This window comes from Neodiprion lecontei, chromosome 6 (genome assembly GCF_021901455.1).
Source record: "Neodiprion lecontei isolate iyNeoLeco1 chromosome 6, iyNeoLeco1.1, whole genome shotgun sequence".
NCBI classification, from domain to species: domain Eukaryota; kingdom Metazoa; phylum Arthropoda; class Insecta; order Hymenoptera; family Diprionidae; genus Neodiprion; species Neodiprion lecontei.
Window position 1 is genome coordinate 31,368,159 of NC_060265.1, and position 22,636 is coordinate 31,390,794.

The 22,636-nt window shown below is 48.5% G+C and overlaps 1 protein-coding gene and 1 long non-coding RNA gene across 6 annotated transcripts; one reads left to right on the top strand and one right to left on the bottom strand.

Annotated features, from left to right (window-relative positions):
* Nucleotides 1-456: 456 nt before the first annotated feature.
* Nucleotides 457-11,658, bottom strand: LOC124295221. Of its 2 annotated transcripts, none has more exons than XR_006905141.1 (3): nucleotides 11,527-11,658; nucleotides 2,246-2,376; nucleotides 457-1,023 (listed from the first exon to the last, which is right to left on the bottom strand). It is a non-coding gene; the product is annotated as an uncharacterized LOC124295221 (long non-coding RNA). The 2 variants fall into 2 exon arrangements; XR_006905140.1 differs by lacking the exon at nucleotides 11,527-11,658 and adding an exon at nucleotides 10,606-10,965.
* On the top strand, nucleotides 11,102-21,023 carry LOC107225293 (E3 SUMO-protein ligase EGR2). 4 transcript variants are annotated; one of them, XM_015665714.2, is made up of 3 exons: nucleotides 11,102-12,271; nucleotides 16,038-16,721; nucleotides 18,333-21,023. In XM_015665714.2, exons 1-3 carry the CDS (start codon nucleotides 11,821-11,823, stop codon nucleotides 19,784-19,786), a joined length of 2,589 nt encoding a protein of 862 aa, XP_015521200.1. In that variant the 5' UTR covers nucleotides 11,102-11,820; the 3' UTR covers nucleotides 19,787-21,023. The 4 variants fall into 4 exon arrangements, with proteins under 4 accessions (XP_015521200.1, XP_046600483.1, XP_046600481.1 ...); XM_046744527.1 differs by lacking the exon at nucleotides 11,102-12,271 and adding an exon at nucleotides 12,304-13,105; XM_046744525.1 differs by lacking the exon at nucleotides 11,102-12,271 and adding an exon at nucleotides 14,672-14,958.
* The last annotated feature ends 1,613 nt before the right edge of the window (nucleotides 21,024-22,636 follow it).

The window sequence follows — 22,636 nt, forward strand, 5'->3', positions numbered from 1 at the left end:
ACCTCTACTTTTTGGCGCTATCTGCGTTGGTAGCGCAAACACTGAAACCGAGAGGTCAAACACTGCGGTGTATGTGCAGATGAGTATACATCGTACGCAGTTAGTCATTGGTGACACTAGGTTATCGTTGTGTTTGCCCCTGTCTTCACCACGTGGCTTAATTGTATATTTGTAAAATCACCTGCACAAAACTGAACACGCATCTGTGAGCTCGAAAACGTAAAAAGAATTGAATTAAGTGAGATTGAAATTTTTTTTAAAGTTCCCCTGGTTGATATGCCTTTCTGCACGCATTAGCACACGCGTTCGTTATTCCCACCTCTCAAGGTAGACGATTCTTAAACAAGTCCGGAAAATCTACAGAGATTTTTTTTATCAAGCTGATTCAAAAGTTGCGAAGCTCATAGAGCACGATAGTAAAAAACGGTTAATTAAAATGAGTCTAATACTTTCGAAATCAGCTTTATGTTCAGGTTTTTTACAGCAGTTATGTTTATTTGACGAATCTTATTCTACAGTGTCCAATTCCAGGTGTTTAAATTCGAACATGCTCGCAGCGTACATCATCGACGCAAGAAATCCCCTCGCACAACCGTTGCGACACCCACTAACTGTTTCACTCCTCTGCACTTATATGATCTACGAAGCCTCTTATGTAATTTCGCCCGTGAGTAGATGCTGCCACGTCCTAGCAGAGAGGAAAGGACCAGAAATTTGTCTTGCGTGGGCGACCGGAAACGATGGCCCCTGCCACCTTCTTGCCGCCCGTGCCACCACGTCCCTGATCCTTCCTTTCGATCATAAAGTAACTTCTGGCCTTGAGGAGAGATGCAGCGGGCAGCGCGAGCTTGTTTTAGTCAAATAGACTGGAAGGGCGAAAGCCATTCGGATGTAGAAAGGTGATGACCTCGATCCTACGGGAGGACTAGAGAAGAGGTACGTCTGAGAGTTGCGGAGAGACGCGGAGAGACGCGTGCCACACTCATCTGCCCACGCGGGTTATACATGTGCATACATGTGTACCTATTATAAGTGACAGTGTATGTGTATTATAAATTATAATGCATATGTATGTATACCTACACGTATAAATACAGACGTGTATGTCTATCTGTCTCTTATCTGCACGTATATCTATATTTACTATGAATGAATTTCATTCATGATTGGTCCACCGTGAGTCAAGTGAGCCGAGATGTGAGAGGCATCGCAGAATGAACGCGTACCCATACCTGATTAATTAATCTAATTGAATGTAAATTTTGATTGTGCACGGTATGTAGCAAATGGGCGTTCCATTTTGGTAATGCAAAGAAGGGTGACAAGTATATTATAAATACCCAACGATCGCTTTATTCGAAAATACTCTTATCTCATAAAGTAGGTTTAATAATACCTTAAGAAATGATGACAAGGTCGACGCAGTTATACCGTTGTTCCGATCAGGGTGAAACATGCTCAACGAAGGCGGGACTGCAAAATTCAGTTCCACACCCTACACAAACGCTAAAAGCATATCTATCCCACATTGACTCTTGCCATACGGTTGTGGTATGTTGTATAGTGATTCCCAAATACAACAGCAAATAAAATCCGAATTATTCATCTCTCGGTGAGGAAAACGTATAAGCACAGTTTTTTCATTCATGTGTAAACAACAGAATGAACCACAGCAACCAGATGAGTGTAAAATTTCCTCGCATGAATACATATGAAAATACTGCATCATCTCTGTTTTTAAACATATCTCCTTCGGATGAAACTGCAGGTTCACAGAGAGCACCAAATTGTTAGCAATTTGTTATCGATGAGGGTAAAAACGTTCTACAGCTCACGTTATCTTCATTGATGTTATTGAAATTTTTTCATTGACTCTTAAACAAGAATAGCATAACTACTGTGAGAATGAAATGACAACTTATGCCTCGAAGATCGTCAATACCATTCTGATGAGATTATGTAAGTACGATGCATGTACTATACCCGATAAAAGTGACACTATACAATAAGCTCGGCGTTGTGGCGTTTTTTTAATGCGGTTATATGCATAACTAGATCACATTTACGTATGTGACTGAAGTTTTCCCCATACGGTTACTTCATATTACTTCTATAGAGCGAGGTGATACAACGGTTATAATTTTCCAAGTGTGCATTGCCGGATTTTACAACTGTTCATAATTTTTTTCCCGCCCCTTCAAGCAAGTGATGAATGAAATTATTTTAAAAAATTCGAATATTGTACCTGCTCAAGTTTTCCTGAAGCTGCAGCCGAGACGCATCTAGGTAGCTTAATAGCGTCCATTCTCGTTCTCCTGACAAATTCATGGTGCGAACTGGACCAATCATCTGCTCAGCAGCTTGGGACCAGTAATTCTGCAAATACTCATACTGTGAACTAACTCAGCGCTTTGTCTAACTTCATGGCAAAAGCCGCCAGTCGTGGTTTCGTTATCAATCCTATGTTATTACCGACGACGCGAAGTCAGGTAAACTACGATTAATGGAATTATTATGAACATTCGCTTATGGGCACGAGCATGTCACGTAACTAGTGTTCAAAAGAATCGCATTTGTTTCACCAAGTCACATTGCATAAATTATGCTGATTGTGAACGTGAGATCGTTGCAATCGTTGAAGTAAAGATTATTGGAAAATCTGGATTTGACTTGACCGTGGTCTCAATGACAACACTTCCCGCACACGTATTCGGTTCTTATTTTTTTAGAATGCACGCATATCGTACAGAGATTACGACACGGAGTCTGCTACATGTTGCACAAGACTTTCACCGTACAGCAGCCGTTCATTCATAAATTTTTTATTGGTCTCTCGCAAGCCTTTCTCGCTGTGAAAATTAAACTGCGATTCCGCCCCGAGCGTAATCCTATTGAGACAACGATCGAGTACAGGTAGCAGCCCCAAAGCATCCTGCCTCATTTGCCTTCGTGTAAAATAAAAAAAAAATATATATTTTTGGCAATATACATGATATTCGATTCGGTTCGATATTCATTCCAGAAAGCTGCGTCTAACGGTTGTAACAAGTTTAAATACAGTTGAACGAAACTCTGTGCGTAGAACGAGAAGATTTTCAGACAAATCTTTTATAAGCCGTTAACACAACTCGTGCACGAAACGGGTATAATGTATAAATTTAAATGTATCATATAACATGATACACACATAGGTAGGCATAGGCATATTATAGGTGCAGGGGACGCGCGTGCCTCACACGTGCCCTGGATAATTTGCCATGATACTCCGGTTGCCTGGTGCTTGGGCCTGCTCGTTCGTACCTAGCCGGCAGTAATACGGGTAGGTAACTTAACTGAGGTGGGTTGGGCCGCACCCTGTTCCTCAAACATCCACTACATACGGAGAGACGGAGAATCAGTAGAGAGAGAGAGAGAGAGTACCGAAGATACGTTTGCAGGGCGGGTGCGACGGAGAGAGACGAAGCGAAAGAAGGCGAGAAAGAGACCCGGGCTCTGCACACATGCAGAGATGCACGCGAGAGAGACCGCGCGCATGGAAACGCTAAGGTATACGGGCATCGTTGCATCGGTCAAGTACGTGTGAGGCGCGCACGTACGTGGAGATATACACGCCAGACGCACACCTCTGCGCGCAGTACAGCCAGCGAGGTGAACGCCCCTCACATATCTTAAATCCATGCAGGTATATAATATACCTGCGTTTCACGTATGATTGTGTATGCACTCGCCGCCCCACTCGTACAGCTAGATCGCAGGCAGGTACGGGTTTGGGTTCGGGTTCAGTTCGGGTTTGTCCAGTTTTCCCATGGGATATAGGTACGCGTATATGCATACGTCTGTCAACCTAGGTATGTGTGCACGTATTATGCGCGCTACTGTTATACCTACGCGTACGCGGTATCACCGTTATTATTTTTCATATTTACCAATATTTTCCTCAATTTTTCCATCAACAATCGCAAACATGGCATGCGAAGAGTTTGGCTCGTAACTTGCGGAAATCAATCGTACAAAATTGCAATCGCAGTTATATTTATACCTATAATGAGATCGACGATGACGATTGCTCACAACAACAACAATACCAATGATACGGATGCAAAAACGATGATAACTGTTAGACGTCGGGTACGTGGGAGTCAATCGAATGTTTAGTTTCAATCACAGCACTGTGTTATATTGCCGCTGTTAAACGTTTGTTGAATTACAAACTGGGAACATTTGATGAAAGAGGCCACTAACACCAGGGAGGGGATCATCCCGCAGCTGTATTGCAAGACGGAGACGGTCACCGCGACTAGGCTTCAGTGGCTATTTTCGTGAAATATTCCCTGTATCTGTACTGCAGTTTACGCACAATCATGTACTTGGGGAGGCGCGAATTCGCTGCTTCTCTTTTGTGGTCCGATGGAATGAAATATTCACGGACCAATTATTGCGGGTAACGATTTTCCATCGCGTTGATCTAGTTCCAAAAATTGTAGAGCTCCGAGGTGTGAAATGTATTCGCAAGATTTCACTGCATCATTTGCTGTCGTTGTGTGATTGCACAATTTCAATTTTCCGAAGCGTGTATTCTTGGATAGAACAGGTCCATTCATCATACGTATATTCGTATATAACATGTGCGAGCAAGCACACAGATATCATGAATTCAACGAGGTATTATCGAGTGCACGTGCCATTATTTACAGGATGTTTCTTACGTTTACACACAATGTGATGCTGTTACAAGGAAACCAGGACGGTGAAATTTGGATGATCCAGAGTCTCTGCCACCCTCGCGATTCTTTGCCGCAGAAGCTGAGAGTCTCAGGTGACGCGGGAGGTGATTTAAACCGATCGTGAATCGGCGGCGTCACACATACGGTTACCGCGTCGACTCCGCATCTCTGTGGGCTGAGAGATTCGAATTCCAATTGGGTGCGACGACACTGGCTGCATATATGCTGTCGAGGAGTGACGAAGGCACTGTCAAGTGACGATTACGGCTATGCCAGAGTGACGCGGCACGCGCCTGATGTGTACCGCGGTGCAACGAGACCTATGCACGTGTTGTTACGAAGTTTTCTACCGGATTTGCGCGACGCAGGAGCACGCTATGAAAATATATGCAGGTATAAGGTAGGAGTATGCTACTTTGAATCAAGCAATCTGCGCGGAATTCTTGTACCCCTGGTATTGAGTAGTTGTTCACGGAAAAAGATCGCTTACACGTATCACTGTCGATGATAATTACATTGGTTGTCGTTTATCCTGACCAATAGTCAATATAGTTCAAGTTTTCTTCGTCGGAGGTTATACTTAAACGCAGTAGTCTTTCATGTTTGCTGATAGAGAAATTACGGAGAATTTTGAAACGAAGCACGTCTTCTTAATCAATAAATGTCTAGAAATGTTGTACGAGTGGTAATATAACAAATACAAAAAAAAAAAAAAAACAACAACATTTATATGTTAATTTTCTTTTCCACTCCCCCATCCGGTGAATTCCTGATTTATGGACATGTGTAAAATTCGTAAATTATTGGGATCGCTGTTATTTGATTATCCCTCGCTACCAAAGAGATTCTTTGGTTCCCTGAGCATTTAAACTCTGTCTCTGGCCAAGCCGATAGCGAAGCCGAGCCGAGCGGGGCTCTCGGAGAGTCCGTCTACCCGCCACGGACTGAATACCCAGATGGAAAGAAAAGAGGTGTGGTCGCCCTCGCATTGTCCGCCCGTATAACGTAGCACTCCGGCGGACTGGTCCATGCAGCATCCCAATCTATCTACATACAACATACCATACATATATTATGCGTACGTACGCACGCCGTGTGAGCCCACCAACACGCAGAGAGGTCTGACCGGTATTCAGAGTTAGTGCCGGTGTGGAGCGGCGCGATGAGGAAGGAGTGGAGAGGAGCGGCGAGGAGAAGAGAGAAAAAGAGAGGAGAGGAGAGGAGAGAAGAGAAGAGAAGAGTAGAAGAGAAGTAAGAAGAAAGGAGAGGAGAGGGGAGGAGAGGGACCAAGAGGGTTCGGCACGAGCCTAGCTGCAGCCTCAACCCACGCGCGACGACTATCTCCTTTCCGTCCGTTCGTCTGTCGGCCGTCCTGGCCCGTCCTTATATACTCACTAACACCCGGTTACCATACCGTACATCCCTAACCATTATGTACATGTGCCCCTTCTTTTTCCTCTTCGTGTTCTTCGTCTTCTGCGTCTGCTGCTTTTCCCTCTTCTTCTTCTTCTTCTTCGTCGTCTTCTTCTTCGCCTTCTTTCTTTTACCGTTCTTCTTCTTATTTTGGTCACTGTTCTCTTTTCCCTCACACTCCCCACTCTGGGATACTCGCAGAGGTATCAGCCGCGCGCTCACGTTCAACGCTCCTTATTTCTTCAATATCCGCGGAAAGAAGTTGTCGAAACAAGGAAACAGATACTATAAAAAGACGAAGAGAACTCGAACAAAGAAGCGCGCTTACGGTTTAACTGATTGAGCTGGTATTCCTATATAAACTACCACACGTCACGTCCGGCTGAAATTTATCTTCCCATCCTCCTCCCCCTTACGTCCCATAGCCCAGCAGATGAATGACAGGCGCATGCTTGGTGTAACTAAACGGAACAACCATTTCACGAACGAACGCCTTACATGCACCAGCATCTGCAGTAGCAGCTCGAACGATAAGCTTTCGTCTCGCAGGAAGATGTGTATGTTAGCACGCGTGCTCTCATTAACGCAGATACACCAAGCGGATACGTAGGTATATACGCCAAACGTACGGTCGCATGAGTTTTAATCAAGCGTGATTAATATTCCACACTCCAGAAACTTTAGAAAAAAATCTCAATGAGCAAAGCAGACCAAGCTTATAGCTTCTGTGTACATTTAAGAGAGAAGGGCAGACAAAATCATTTTTCTTCGTCCAGAGGAATGATGTGAACAAAAATAACATGCCATTCTTGCGTGGTTGACTTTATTTTAAAATTTCATCCGATCAAATGCATGGAATATGCTGAAAGATAATGCCCACCAATTACCAACGGACAAATGGATGCGAAATTTACATGGAAAATTGTAAATCCGTTTATACTGCAACTTTTTCATCACTTGACGAAAGATCTTGAATTATCTGTATAGTATTTCCGTACTGATGTTTGTTCACATACGTATACAGATGTTCTGATAGTTTAGCTTTTGTAATGCTGCCATATCTCTGGATTCTCGTGAAGTTTAAAGTCTTAGCGTATAATCCGTGACGGCTTTGCTAAATCAATAAGCGGCTCAATTGAATCGAGATGTCCAACCCTCAGGACAAATGAGATCAATAATAGAACAAAATCTATGTAATCTGATAAAATGTTTGACTCATTTGTATTCGAAGGTATCTCTAAGTAAATAATTGGTTTCCACGTCAAAATGGAGAGTTTTACAACTTTTAGACGTGGACCCGCATTTTTGCTTTTTCTGTGGACTTCAAGGTTGAGAAAAAAATCCGGAATCGGGTCCGATGCAAGGGGGGTATCACAAAAGAGATGTGGTGTGGACAGCGGCAGGATCAAATATAAGATGCTCGCGGTGATGTTGGGACGTTTTACGGTGGTTTAGAACACAGTGAAATAATTTGACAAAGTTTCGCTGGGTGATGCAGGAAGATATTAGAAAGCGACGTCGCAAAAGGGTGTTTGGCGATTCTTGGAAGAATAAAAAAATTCGGCATAACTAAAAATTTTGCCAGTGATTCACCCCTCGATCAAAAGTGGAGTGAAAGATTGTTTTCGTGCAATGTAATGGCCGTTTACTAATAAATATCAACACTTTTCCTTGCTGTACGAACGCCGTGTTCATTGGGTTCTAATGAACATACATGTACATACAGGGTAGGTAAGCTGGCGCATTCTACGCGAACGAATTTATCACGTATACATGTACAGTGGACTAAAACCGATGTGATATGACACAAAGAAAGGGGGGGGAGGGGGGGAAGAGGCTAGGAGGTATTGCTATGCGAGGACTTTGAATCGAGCAAGTGGGACCGGTTGAAAATCAAAGTAGGAGGAGCCAATCGGTAGTCAAATTTAATGGCGGAGTATGTCGATTCGCCAATCGCGTACGCGTAGGTACGGCAAACATCGTGGTGCTCTGAACACCATGCCGAGTGGTGTTAAATTGAGGACTGGCTTTAATAATATCGTTATACGCTTATCGCGAGGATTGACGACGGCCAGCTGAAGAAACCCGTGGGACAGCGTGGCGCGTGCCCATCGCCCTGCTCCCCGCTCGCTCGCGTGCCGTATACCACACTAAACATCCGCTACCTGGTACCACGGCCGTAGTGCAGACCTACCCGCTGTACTATGCATGCACCATTTGCGCGGTATAGTAATAAGTGCACGACTTGTGCAGAAATAAAGGTGTAGGCTAAGGCTGGAGGCAAAAAAGATTGTGCATGCGTCGAAGGGGGTCTTTTAGAATCCTTATTCCTGCACTTGAAGTTTCTCGGATGCCTTTTGTTGCGATATTATGTACGTTAATGCGCGTTGTGCTTTTGATGCGTGTAAAGCGGGTGGCGAGGGGAGGGAAGAAGAGGAGCGGAGAGGAGAGGAGAGGAGAGGCGAGATGGATGATTATGGCCAGAGCCCGGTCGCCGCCGTTGAGAACGGGCAAGGGATAGCCGGCGGAGGGTACTCGGCACACGCCACACGCCACACGCCGTCGTAATGAAATAACGAGGCAAGAGGACGGCGGCAATCGCGTAGGCACCTCACCCGCGAGTCCGCGACTTTATATGTACGCCGCGTAAAGTAGGTACGTGCCGGACGGCTGTGCGCGTGCATTATAGGTGTGATGACGGTGGTTACGCGCGAGCTCGACTCGAGGGCGGGGGGAGGGGTATAAGATGGAACGAATTGAGCAAATCAGAGCGACATCCGCGATGAGGTCATTCTTCGCGTGCCGCGAGCGGGTCCAGCGCAGGTCTCGTTCCGAGGATGGAGACTGGCCAGCCCAGCCCGTTGCTCTTGTTGTAGTTAGTCTTGCTTCTGCTCTTGCCGTTTGCCGTTTCTCCGGTGATACAGTGCATCTCGTCTGCTACGAACGATTCTCCGCGAAGCGCTATGCCGAGGAGATGTTCGTCGAGGGCACGTGACCCCGGGAGCCGGGAGTCAACTGGCTCAAGTAGCCGGGCTCTGCCCTCTGCCCCCTAGCAATTTCAAATTATCTCAGCTATATCGGGGCAAAGAATTTAAAAATGAGATCTTAATGTATACCTATATAATACTATATATACATATACATACATGTGTTTTACGATATTAACGTAATGGCACTTAAAAGGTGCGCTACACGGCGGAACCGTTGCCGTGTCGTTGCAAGGCAGAGGCAGAGGCAGATCTGACGAAGGTACACGCAAAGTACGGCGCGCGGAAGGTGAGGCAAGGTGAGTTGCGCTTAGCCCACGTAAGTCAAGTCTTGCCAGATATGGCATGTGCCGCTGCTCGGTTTGAGTCAATCGCCCTCTATCCCTACTCCGTTCTTCCTTTCCGCGATACACCCCGCGCCTTAAACCCCCTCCCCCGTGGCCCCTGCCCACCCCCGGAGTCCTGTGTGTCTCGCGTGTCGCGTCACGTGTCTTTCACCTCTTTTCCAAACAGATACAATATACATAGGTATACACACGGCGCATGGATGGGCGGGGAGGGGGAGGGAGGGGGGGGGGGGAGGGTCTTTGGCTGGCACTGCTACCTTCTATCCATTTATCTGACCACCTCTCTGTATTCGGGCATGGTATTAGCGTCAATGGTCTCACCCTCCCTCTGCAGCGGCTATAGCTTATCCTCCTCTTCCCCCTCGCCTAGCTGTATCATCTAGTACAGCCGCCTACCTGCCTGCTGCCTACGTGCAAGTAAACAGATCATAGGTGAATAGAGAAACGCTCCAGAGACTGGGTATACACCGAGTGGTATAAACATATTACCGCGGCTGAATGGGATTGCGCGCCACTGCTTACCGCCTCAACCCCTCGTGCGACCAGGCGTCGGCTTCGACGAGAGCCACCTGAGGGGCGGTCAAAACTAGCCCGTTTATAGTAACGGAGTCTAGAATGGAGAAGCAGTCGCGGGTGCAGAGCCAGTGAAGAATAAGGACGGCGTGTTGTGAGGGGGTGCGCCCACGCCGAGTGACGTCATCCGGTGAACGCCACCGCTACCCGCGCACTTTCCTCCCTCTCTTTCTCCCGCCCGTCGTCTTTAGATCTCGTATCTTGTAGAACCACGCGGTCCTTCGCGCGCGCATTAAACCTCATCTGCAATGGCGCACTTAACGTAAGCTTAACAGTAACGTAACCGATCGCTTAATTTTCCGACAGAGTCTACGACGCATGTCGTGAGCTTAGACCGTGGCACTTGCAGTTTGTTAAACCGTTGCTCTCTCTGCGCGTCACGGTGTATGTGAAAGTTGACAAACAAAACGATATAATCTGCATAATTTAATTACCCATATATATATAATAATGGCAAACTTCGCGTCGTCAACAAAATGCAACTTACACGGTAACGTTTAATGCGTCTCGATCACAATGGCGCCGTTCAGCGTGCACTTTGATTAGGTATATTATACTTACGCCTACATTTTTGCCACTTGTTGTGCCAAGCCGGGCCGTGTGGGGGCTGCACGCAACCACGTTACAAAACAAGGTGGACGTCTCGTCAAGGGTGGGAGCTGTTACAAATCGTACGGCCAAGAGATATGCCTGGATGAAGGGGCCGCTGAGTACGGATGCGTAGGCAGAGAAAGGACTTGGCGGCCGTCGAAAAATCGCAAGAAAGACGCGCCGTCGCCGGCCACCTATGGCAGGGGTTGCCGATGTGTTATACCTTTGGTGGCATGCATATGCCGCCCCCTAAGGACACCGAGTGATCCTTGGCAATGGGTGTCTTCGTCGGTCGGGGGTCCGGGAGAGTCCGCGAGACCGTCCCCCTCCCTCCAGCCCCGCCTCCCTCCCGCGCCGTCTTGTCCGCTTGTCCGCTTGCCCGTCCGTCCTCCCGCTCGCTCGCTAGCTTGCTTGCTTGCTTGCTTGCTCGCTCGCTCGCTCGCTCGTTCGCCGAGTTTGCCCGTTCACTCGCTTCCACTTTATTAGTCTCGCGTCTCGCGCGGACCACCGCGAACCCCTGCGACCACGACGCTCCTCAACCACTCAACAACGACGACCGACGACCGACGAGCGACAACCGACAACGGCGCAGCCACAATTTGCGTACCTCAACCCGGACAACTGCTTCCTAGGCCGGGACGTGTGCGGGATGAGAAGTTACCTCCGTCTTTGCCGTGCCGCCTTGACTGTCTGACTTGTGAAAGAACTCAACAGATCGAGACCGCAACGACGACCGCGACCACGAGTACTGTGTCTATTACAAAAGAAATATTATACACCGAATACACTGAGTTAACCGCGATCCCGGTCCGGAATTGCTGGATTATACCGTTTAATCATTTCGCGTGTAATTGTGCGCGTAAATGTGATTGCCGTCCGTTCGATACTCACGTGCGTGCTGCTGCAGAGTTGTGATCGGGGGGTCGCAAAAAGTGGATACTGATAAATGGTACTCAGTGTCATGTGCAGTGTTCCAGTGCATCAAATAACTATTCGGTTAGCACGTCGTGCCCCGCCAGATCCTCCGCAAAGTACGGGAAAGTTTGTCCTGGTGGTGAACCAGGAATCCGTTGTCGCCCCGTGTTTTAGACCAGCGCGTTACGGCGTGCCGGCCAATACTGCGCGTATAACGAAATTGTTTGCGTCAGAAATCTCGAGGGGGAGGGCGACGAGTTGAGTAAAAAAATGCTGGCACTCGCGATGCGTCGCGAACACACCGCAGGCCGTAGTAATTACAACGATCCGAACTCCACGGCGCCAAACTTTGATCAGCTCCAGCACTCGTTCGCGGTTCAGTCCGAGGGTCTTGAAGCGGTGGTCCTCAACTCGCGGCTGCGCGACAACCACCAGGGTACCGGAGGCGAGTCCGAAAGCGCCGAGGCCGAAGGTGAAGGTGAACTGCAAGAGTTTGTTGACATTGCACAGGTCCAGCAGCTCCTGCAACAACAACACCATCATCACCACCATCAGCAGCAACAGCAGCAACAGCAGCATCAACAACACCAACAGCAACAGGTCCCACCAGGCTCTACTTCCTGTGTCTGGGGTGCCGTTTACCCACCGCCACCGCCGGCGATAACTTTTCCTCATTCCACACACCATCATCCCCATCATCACCATCATCATCCCACGCCAGGTGAGGAAAAGAAGGCTTCGTTTTGTCCCCGGCAGACTTCCCTGGGGACGATTTTCTCTTATACTCCATACCCTCTCACTCTTCGAAAGAACCGGTCATTTTTCTCGCTTAACCACACCTGCATTTCGCCATCACGCCAGGTTATTCCGTTAACCTGATCATTCACCATTGGTCGGACAAAGATTCACTGCTTCCGGTACCTGTTGCATCCCGACACGCGCGCGCGGAAGTATTTGATAAAATTTTCAAACTTACGCTTTAGCAATAGCAGTACTAGAGAAGCGGGTCGTGCGAAGTGACGAGTAATACCGGACGAGGAGTACCAGAGGCACGTGTTTGCGTTGGTATTCTCGGTGAATAAAATGATCTGAGAATCAGAAAAAGAAGTAGGATTTCTTTGCTCCAAAGCTCAACTACTTAATCGTCGCTATTTGCGTCTACGATGAAATTACAACTCGGCAGAGTAATGCATCGAAAACTGATCAACTGGTCATTTTGGCCATCCTTCGACAGAGATCGATTTTTCCGGGGTTTTTCCCCATACCTATACTGTCCTTTACCGAAAGGACAGATGTCTCGCAGAATACTTGACTGAGTTGGCGTAACGCTGTGTTTGAAAAAGGGTGGACACGTATTCTTCCACCGCCTGACTGTACTCTATCCAACAGCGAATTCGACGTAGTCACATCGCCGAACGACACTTATCGAACTGTCCCGGCAAAACAGTAATATTCTGTGCTGCGGTACAACCTGTGCGGTTTTTCTGAAGATGTTGGATACATAATTAATTTCAGCTCGATGTAATACCGAAACGAGGCTTGCTAGCGATTACAGGTAGACAGATCATTTTCGAATACTCAAACTCAACCCCGTATTTGCGCAAAATTTGTTGCTGCAGCTTATTCAACGGACTATATTGATTTGCACCTAGAACGTGGCTGATTTCCGGAAGTGAAGAGCCAGATGCAGCTATATGTTGCTTCATAGCACGTCGGTGCAGTGCGGCTGTTGACGAAAAGTAGATTCTGCGTTAAATCACGTACGGTGCAGCCCGATAACAAAAAATGACGATGGTATACGAACGGCGTAACTCGGTGGTTCTCTGACGTAGCAAGAGACAGCGTCACACGCGCGGCTATACGCGTGGCGTAGATAACATCTATCGACTACCGATTGAACTATAAAAAATTGCGCACCGGAATAATTACTTTAACGACACGATACGGCGGTGTATTTTTCACCGACGATCGTTATGAATTAGAGGTAACGTTTGCGATGCCGGCGGTTGTTGTTGTACGTTCTCTTTCCTTCCTCGTTACTCTTTTTTTTTTTCTCGAAGCTCGTAGAATCGCATATACCTGTAGTTGGCAACGATCGTCTTTTAAACAGAATCGCAAGATGTCGAAGGCGCTTTCGCGGTTAACGCGGCACGGTGACTCATCCTTGATATTGGCGTGTCACGCTGGTATTTAGGGATGTTGGTCTCAGGTGGTTGCGTGGCGGCTGAAAATAGTAGCTCGCCCGCGCAAACCTAACGCGACTTGGTACACGAATAGATCGCGCCCACCGTGGTATACCTATACTGATCGTGCAGGGTAAATTTAGATTTTGTTATGCTACGCAAGCGACTGGACTCTCGGGCGGCGTACGTGTTATACCTACGCGGTCTGCAACGGGCGGGCCGAGTCGAGTCGAGTCGAGTTTAGACGAAACGGTGTATACGGAACGGGACGGGACGGGACGGGACGGGACGGGCTGGACCAAGTTGCGGGCGCGTGGCGGCTGTGCGTGACGCCGAGCGTCGACTAGAGACCCTAAATAGGGCATCAGGTGGTTGCCGATGTGTCTCCTTCAACACCGCCGTGCGCGGTACCGACGCTACGCGACGCAGACGCGGATCCTTCGCGTCACATCGCCACCAACCACCGAGGCTTCGTATCCGTATAATACCCGCCACTCATACATCAACATTCAACATCGTATACCTAACACCGATGCACACCCAAATAAATACGTTGGGACCGCACACCAAGCGCAGATACGTGCGTAAATTGTCCGCGTATACCGCGTGTGCAAGTGTATGCAGCGTAGTTCGTACCTATGCATGCTCAGACGGGTATGGACGACACACGGCTAGGCAGGCGCGTAGAACGCCATCAAACGAGTTGAAGGGACGCGTGGACTCGCGCGCGCGCGCGCTTGCGTATGCGTGAGTTATAAGATAAGCCCCGCAAGCCCACGCAATATAGGAGCGAGCGCGCGCCGTGGCGCTACGTCACGCGGCGCGACGTCACTGGCGAACGGTCTGCGAGCCGCGGCTGGGGGGTTGGGGCGGGGCGGCGAGGTACGCGGGGCAAGGGGTAATCCGACGCGCGGACGGCGACGGCGACGGCGACGGTTCAGGCGAGAGCGCCGGGCGGTGGGTGGCAAAGGAGGGTGCGGAGGAGGCATACCGCGTATACGTACATACACACGGACGCGCGCACACATAGCGGAGATGGAGAACGGGGATTGGCTGGCGGTCGCTCGACGCTTCCAAATATGGGACAGTCTCCGCGGTCCATTCATAAAACTACGGGGCGCGCCGCGCTCTCGGCTCAGTCCGTGCGCGACCCCCACGCATCGCGCGTCCCGTATAGCAAACCCAAGACGCCCGCGTACCTTGTGTATACGCGGTGTGCTCTTCCGTATACATTACATACGAACTCATACGCGCGCAGTTACACACACGTACGTGTCGGTACATGTATATATATATACATATAAATACGTACACACACACATATATATATATACAAACATGTATATTGAATACATCGACGGTATATAATACATATTTGTTGACGAGATAAACTTCCTGGATATCCTTTACAGACTGCACTTGTTTGGAGATAAGAGTAAAAAAAAAAAAAACCCGAATCTTTTTTTCAATCATTTTAGATTTATTTCTCGTTACCACCTTCACCTGTTGGTATATTAAACTTGTTTCGGGTACACCTACGCGATATCTTCGGTGAAACGTTTCTTTTCGCGCAAGGACGAACCTGTTGTTTCCGCACGCGGGTTATCCAATCGAACTACCTGCTGGTATCGGGCCGCCCAAGGGGTTGGCCCACGTTCCTTGACGTGCTGTGGGACGGCCAAGTGTCAACGACAAGAATATAAACGCTACGCGCCCCGTGGTCAAACCAGGGAGACTGTTTTGATAGAGTTTCGAGTTTTCCCGAATCGCACGGAACACCAGCTGCAAGGCCGCCTCTGTAAACGGTTCTCACAGTCTCACCCGCGCTACGTCGTCTTAGCCTGTATCGCTCGCACCCCCGCTGCCCGCGACTCTGACGTTCGACGGTAAATGGTTTCTGCCTCGACGAGCCGATTGTTACTGGCGCTTACGCGCGACAAGTGAGCACCGTCGAGATATAGGATAAAAAAAAAAAAAGGATAAAATAAAATTTAAAGAATGCAAAAATAAAAAAGAAAACGAGACAGAGGAGGAGAAAAGGAGAGAGTGCACGCCAAGTACATGCCTGCGTAACCATTGTCAAATAAATACGCCGCGCGTAAGAGCAAAAATCAACGGGAAACTATTATTCGGCTGAATATGCTAAATGATAACCGTATAACGACGCGTGCGCATTAACGGTTGATGAAGCAGCTCTGTTCGAATATAAACTAGAATATATACATAGAATATATATATTTTGAAGAAAACGGAGGAACGAAATTACGATAATAATAATTTCGTTAAACGTTGACACGACCACAGGAGAGGATACCTGTCCGTCTGGCGAGGATACCGCGGAGCCGTTGCAGAGGATGACGATGGACGGGATGGAAGTGGTGGGCTCGCAACCCCACGCAGCGACCAGTCCATTCCTGCTGGCCTCGCCGCCTCTCGGTCACCACCATCACCATCACCATCATCATCACGCAACCTTCAACCTGCAGGCGGTGCAGCTAAGCTTCGACGCTTGTCTCGCGTACAATACCGTGTCCTCGGGAAGCACGACGTCGACCGCGGCCACGACGTCGACGGTCTCGTCGAGTAAACCGGTGCCTTCGCTCTCTCTCGCCTCCTGTGTCTCACTACAGCCCCAACAGCCGCATCACACGACCGGCGACAACTCTGCCGACCTGCACCACCATCACCACCGAAACAACCACCACCAGCACCATCAGACTCATCAGCACCACCATTCTGAGGAGCGTCTTCGGCTCACCGACACCCCGTCGTCCCCGTGCGAGACTGCCTCCGGCGGCGAGCTCAAGGAGAGACGGCAACACCTCCACGACGACGAGGAGTGCGTCGGCGTTTCGAGCTGCAGGGACGACCTCGGGGACACCGCGGAAAAGGACAAGCCCGGCGACCTCAACACACCCGTTACCACGAGCAGCGACCTTCCTTCGTTCTTCGGACCCTCGGCTCTCGTTGAACCTCCCCCCATTTCAGGTACACCTATCATATATGACAAAATAACTGACAATCTCGATAGTTTGCTGTAGGTACATTCCCTACTTCGCTACTCCGTAACTTCAAGCCCGCGATACGTTTGTGCTCAAGCTGCAAGTAGGTACAGGTAGCTGTTGACGCGTATAATCTGCATCATCCGGCACTGTCGTTCACTTTCACCGCTCGCCTATGGTAGATACGCATGTTCGGTTCACAGGCTTAAAATCAGTAAGTATGCCTAATTGTAGTAGCCGGTGAAACACCTTGACGGATCAGCTCGCGCGCGACAGCATCGACGACGCCCGGGGAACAGTGCGGCTTGGTCCGATTCGAATGCCGCTGAGCGACCTGCGGTCAGAGGTTGCCCGTCAACCTGTGCTTCTCGTGAAACGGTTAACCGGTACCCGGTAGTCTTTCTCTGAGATAATTGATCGTCCGTGAACCGTCCTGGAATATGCGTTCGAAAATCGGACGAACAAAGCTAGACTTATTGCGCGCTGAACGCCGCGGGTTGGGGGCTCGATTGAACCGGTGTTCATCAACCGGCCGGTGTGGGTATCGTGTGGGGGAGTTTTCATGCATCGACGAAGCACCAAGGGGGATTCGGACATGCATTAGAGGCAAACCGCCGGTACGGCGATTGTCAGTCAATCGGCCGTGTTGTACCTCCAGGGCGCGTACGGTGCGTAGATACCTAGGTACATACGTGCTAGGCGAACGACGACGGAGACGCCGGTGTTGTGACGTATTGCATAGATAGGAGAAAAGGCTCAAGATATCGAGGCCTGCTCTCACGCTCGTTCGCGGATCAATACCGACGACCCCGACATTCAACACCGACTCCTTTCCCCGCCGGCCCTCGCTCGCCTCCTACCAACCACTTCCCCGAATCATCCACCTCCTCCCTCGCCCCCACCCCCAACCTTCCGTTGGTTCATTCATGCTTTCGCGCACCACGAGCACCCCCGCGTCATCCTCTCACCCTCGCTTTCGTTCCTTCTGCTGCGCGCCTTTTCAACTTTCCGATTAATAAAACCGGGTGTACGTTTACGTCGCCAACCTCTCTCCACAGCATGATACTCGGTTTCCTCGCTGTACACCCAGCTATCGCTCGTCGCAGTACGAGGAACACGTGTATCGTTCGCAAATGGTAGATTCTTATTTTATACATATATATAAATTACAATGATGCCGCAGCTGAGAATTCCGATACTGAATATGATTCTCGAGTTTCGCAGCAATAGGGAGCTGGCATTAGAATCAGTTTTTGATATACGCGGAGGCCTAGCGTGATACAGCAAGGCGCTCTCTGCCGACGGCTGGACGATCAGCGAGTAGCGCGACGGGTATTTTGAAATTTCTTCCAACATAAACGTGATTTAACAGACCGATCGCGCACGCACTTATTACAGTTGGGATAGGAAGGAAGCAGTGAAGGCAGGATGCAGTTGAGTGATAGTGAGAGGGACTCGCACAGGGGCGTCTGTAGCTATATTCTCGTGATAAATATATGTACGAGAGCTTATATCACGATGTTTCCTGCCGGAGCAACGATAGCGCGCTGTATACAGAGAATTCGCTATAACGACGAATACATATTATATTTTTCAGGAAGCTTGGCTGGCGAAGACCTTTCCTTGGAGGAGGCAGCCGTCGAGGATGACGAGTCGACAGCCGGTAATCGGGACCACCACCAGCACCACCACCAGCATCAACATCAGCAGCATCACCACCACCACCACCATCAACAACAACAACAACAACAGCAACAACAACAACAGCAGCAGCAGCAGCAGCAACATCATCACCAACAGCCGGAAAACTCGACGGGTCTGAGATGCGACACGGACGCGACTACGGGAGGAACGACGCCGCCTCGAGCGAGTGCGACAGGTCACCACGCGACCCAGGAGGAGGCCGAGCGTTGCAACGCGGTACTTCAGAGCGGTGTGATCCTCTACTCGTCCCCGCATTCCTCGACGCCGACTGGAGCACCTTCGACGAGTCACACCCCGGCGAACATTTGCAACGTACCGACTCTGACGTACCGTGGGATTTTCACAGCCACCTGTACTCAGGCCTCACCCCTCAACCCAATTCAGTCGCAGCAGCAAACTGTGACCCCGGAACTCTGGGGGAGCTTACCATCGCCCACCTTGAATCTGACCGGTCAACCCTTCCTCCACCCCTCTCTCCACGCATCTCCTTACGGAGCAGAGACTGTCGAGCTACTCCAGGTCGAATCGAAACCCCCGCCGCCACCCGGATATCACGACACTTCGACGCCGACGCCCGCCAGCTGGCTGACGGCCCACGAAGAAACTTATGACTCGAGCCTACTTTCGCACCACCAACATCACCATCCGCAACATCATCATCAGCAACAGCATCACCAGGAACCGACGCTGAAGCAGGAACCATCCACAACTCCAGGGGGCTACAGTACCGGGAACGTGCAGCAGCAGCAGCAGCAGCAGCAACAGCAACAGCAACAACAACAACAGCAGAGTGGTGGAGGAAACGGAGCGACCGGGAGCGTACAACTCGCGGAGTACAATCCAAGCACGTCGAAGGGTCACGAGATACTGTCCCAGGTCTATCAGCAGAGCGCGTTACCGCTCCGGCTGGTCCCCGTAAAACCGCGAAAGTATCCAAACCGGCCGAGCAAGACGCCGGTCCACGAACGTCCCTATGCCTGTCCGGTTGACGGTTGTGACCGAAGGTTCTCCCGGAGCGACGAGCTTACCCGACACATTCGCATCCACACAGGTCAAAAGCCGTTTCAGTGCCGCATATGCATGAGATCCTTTTCACGGAGCGACCACCTAACTACCCACGTACGCACCCACACCGGCGAGAAGCCGTTCTGCTGCGACCAGTGCGGACGAAAGTTTGCGCGGAGCGACGAGAAGAAACGCCACGCGAAGGTACACCTAAAGCAAAGGCTAAAGCGTGAAGCGTCGAGCTCCGCCGGAAGTGGTTCTAACGCCGGGAGCTCGAACGCCGGTAGTAACGTGCAGCGCAACCACCCCCAAGCTCACGCATCATCCCCCTGCAATCAGTAGAAAAGGAGATATGCGCTCATCCTTAATACCCACCCCGAAACACTTTCATTTTTACACATCTCATCGCTCTTTGTAAGTCTTTCCTTCCCTTCCCTCCGGTTCCCTTCCCTTTCCACCGCACTCTCGCACCACCTATGTACTCACGCGACTGATTTGATTTTTATTCTTCATAGTTATCATCATTATTGTTATTATTATTAATTATTATTATTATTATTATTATTATTATTATTATTATTATTGTTGTTGTTATTATTGCTATCATTATCATCGTCATCATCATCACTTACTTCATCTTTTTATAAAAATTACGTTATCATTGCCAATCACCGTTCCCTCCCCCGACGATTACGACCTCTAGATACAAAACCGTGTTGCCGGACACGCTAAACCCGGCCCCAGTGTTCTTTCGAAATCGCTTTTCTCGTCTCGTCTCGCCTCGTCTCCTCTCCTACCATTTTTCCCGTTTTCCCGGTGGCTGTATACCGTCCGTCCGTTCCGAGCGCGACCCTATATGTATGTACCCATGTAGAGGCGACCCGCCGCACCCATTCATCTCTCATGCCTCTCAAAATCTCACTACGAGCTGTAATTACTCTTAATCGATACACACATATCTATATATGTCCTATGTATCGAAACGCATGCATTGTAGGTATGAAATTATATGTGTATGATATATTAACGTACATACATGTAATATACGTCTGTATATTATACGTATACATACGAATATACGTTGCATAATAAGCTCTGTAAAATGTTACCCGGCATATACGTTCTCAAAATTATATATTGTTGATTATAAGAATCAAATTAATATTATGTATATGTTGATCTATTTATTAACACACGACGTACTGCTAAGGTGAAACATTAATAATAATAATTTTTACTATAGTATATATGTAATGCAACTCGAAATTGCATTAAAAAATTGAAGGAAAAATGTTAAAAACAAACAAAAAAAAAAAAAAGAATGAGATACCGTACTGTACCTATTACTATTATAATATTACCAAGATAATTTTTTACAAATGATATTATTCTATCGTTATATATTATATATTATGTAGCTATTTAGTACATAAATGAATGTAATGGTGCTCTGGAGTGCAACGCACGAGAAAAAAAACCATCTACTTGTAATATTTTGTCGCCCAATCGCTATCGCCAAAATACGGACGCCTCCACGATAATTATTAACAAGAAAAAAAATACAAGTTAACAATCATTCCTCGACGTCTTTCATTGCATCCACACTTTTAAATACGGTAAAATCTCGATTGACCGGGATAGGCGGAACCAGCGCGGATGATACGGTCAGTCCAAAAGCATATAAATTTTTTGTTGATTAAGCAAATCTGTCAACGTATTCTCACGTCGAGACTGAACGGAAATTTTCAAACTCGAATGGATACAGAACATTTCGTAATTTCCGAATATGGAAAGATTTCTATAGGATCTTACACAAATCGATACATCAATTCTTATCCTTCTGGAAAACTCTCTAGTCACGTTTCTTAATCTAGCTTTGGAATTGTTTCAGACAATCGTATACGTATCATCCGCCGCATCATCCTCAATTGCCGATAAAAAAATATGCACGTATAATCTCTCGGAGCGGTTAATCAATGTTCTGCAGTTACCAAGGTTCTACTCAATTCCGCTGTATCCCTACATATCAGTGTTTTCAAAATATTGCGTAAAAATATGTATTATTCATATACCTATTTGCACGGCATAATTATAGGTATATGCAGCGCCGGCCATTCCTTACTGACCATGGGGAAACCACGAGTGCGAATGGGAACACTTGAATTTTACCTGAATTTCACATCAATCCCTCTATCTCACACTAGTCATAGATTACTGCTCGCTCGCTTGTTGTATCTGACCCTTGACCGACAGGGACCCGTTTATGAGCACTCTTGGTAAAAGCACTTTGGCCCTGTAATTGAATATTACAAGAAAAGTTTGGCATGTTCCTAATTCTAAATTCCCAATAACCACGTTTGCCGCCACCTCGGAACGAATAATACCTACACAGAATCGTACGCGCGTGAGAGGTAACTAAATAATATAGGTATACCTAAATGGTACATGCATGCAATGGAAGTAAATATATGCGTTACAGGATAAAAGCGCTGTCGTCGCCGTCTGCGCGTCCGGATAAAGGTATATCCTTGTACGAATAGTAGAACGCGGACGAAACTGAGGTCGCAGCAGTTGAATCTGGAATGACTCTACTGTAGGGTCCAAAGCGCTGCAAGACGATGCGGGATGGAACTTGTGTGATAATACATGGACCACGTACGTATATACATACATAACCACATATAGGTAGGTATAGGTACGTGTAGGACTCTGTGCGTTCCACCTATAAGACAAGATGCAAGAAGTGGACGAGAAGGCTGTGAGAACACGTCTATAAATAGGCCCAGGACTGGGATGAGACCTCCTCCAGAGTTCGCGGTCCCGCGGCGCGATCCCTTCTCCTTCTATCCCTCCCACGCCCACTCGACATCCCCCCCCCCCCCCCCCCCCCGTATCCCTGACTGTCCGGCCGTCAGCTTCCTCCGCCACGATGCGAGGCGTGCGCCTCTCACTTGCGCTCACCGGCTCTCGCCCAAAGGCTAAGGCGACGTGTGCTGTACGGGCCATCGGACTTGCGACGGTACAACAGTAAGTATACCTACGATTTCAGCATGCGCCGCTCATCCGTATAATGCGTACCGATGATGCATGCAACGCAACGCGACGGCTCGTGCCATTTTTGGCTATTAACGAATCCAGGTTTGATCGACTTTCGGCGAATTGTACCAATTCAGTAACATTTATGTCATTGGC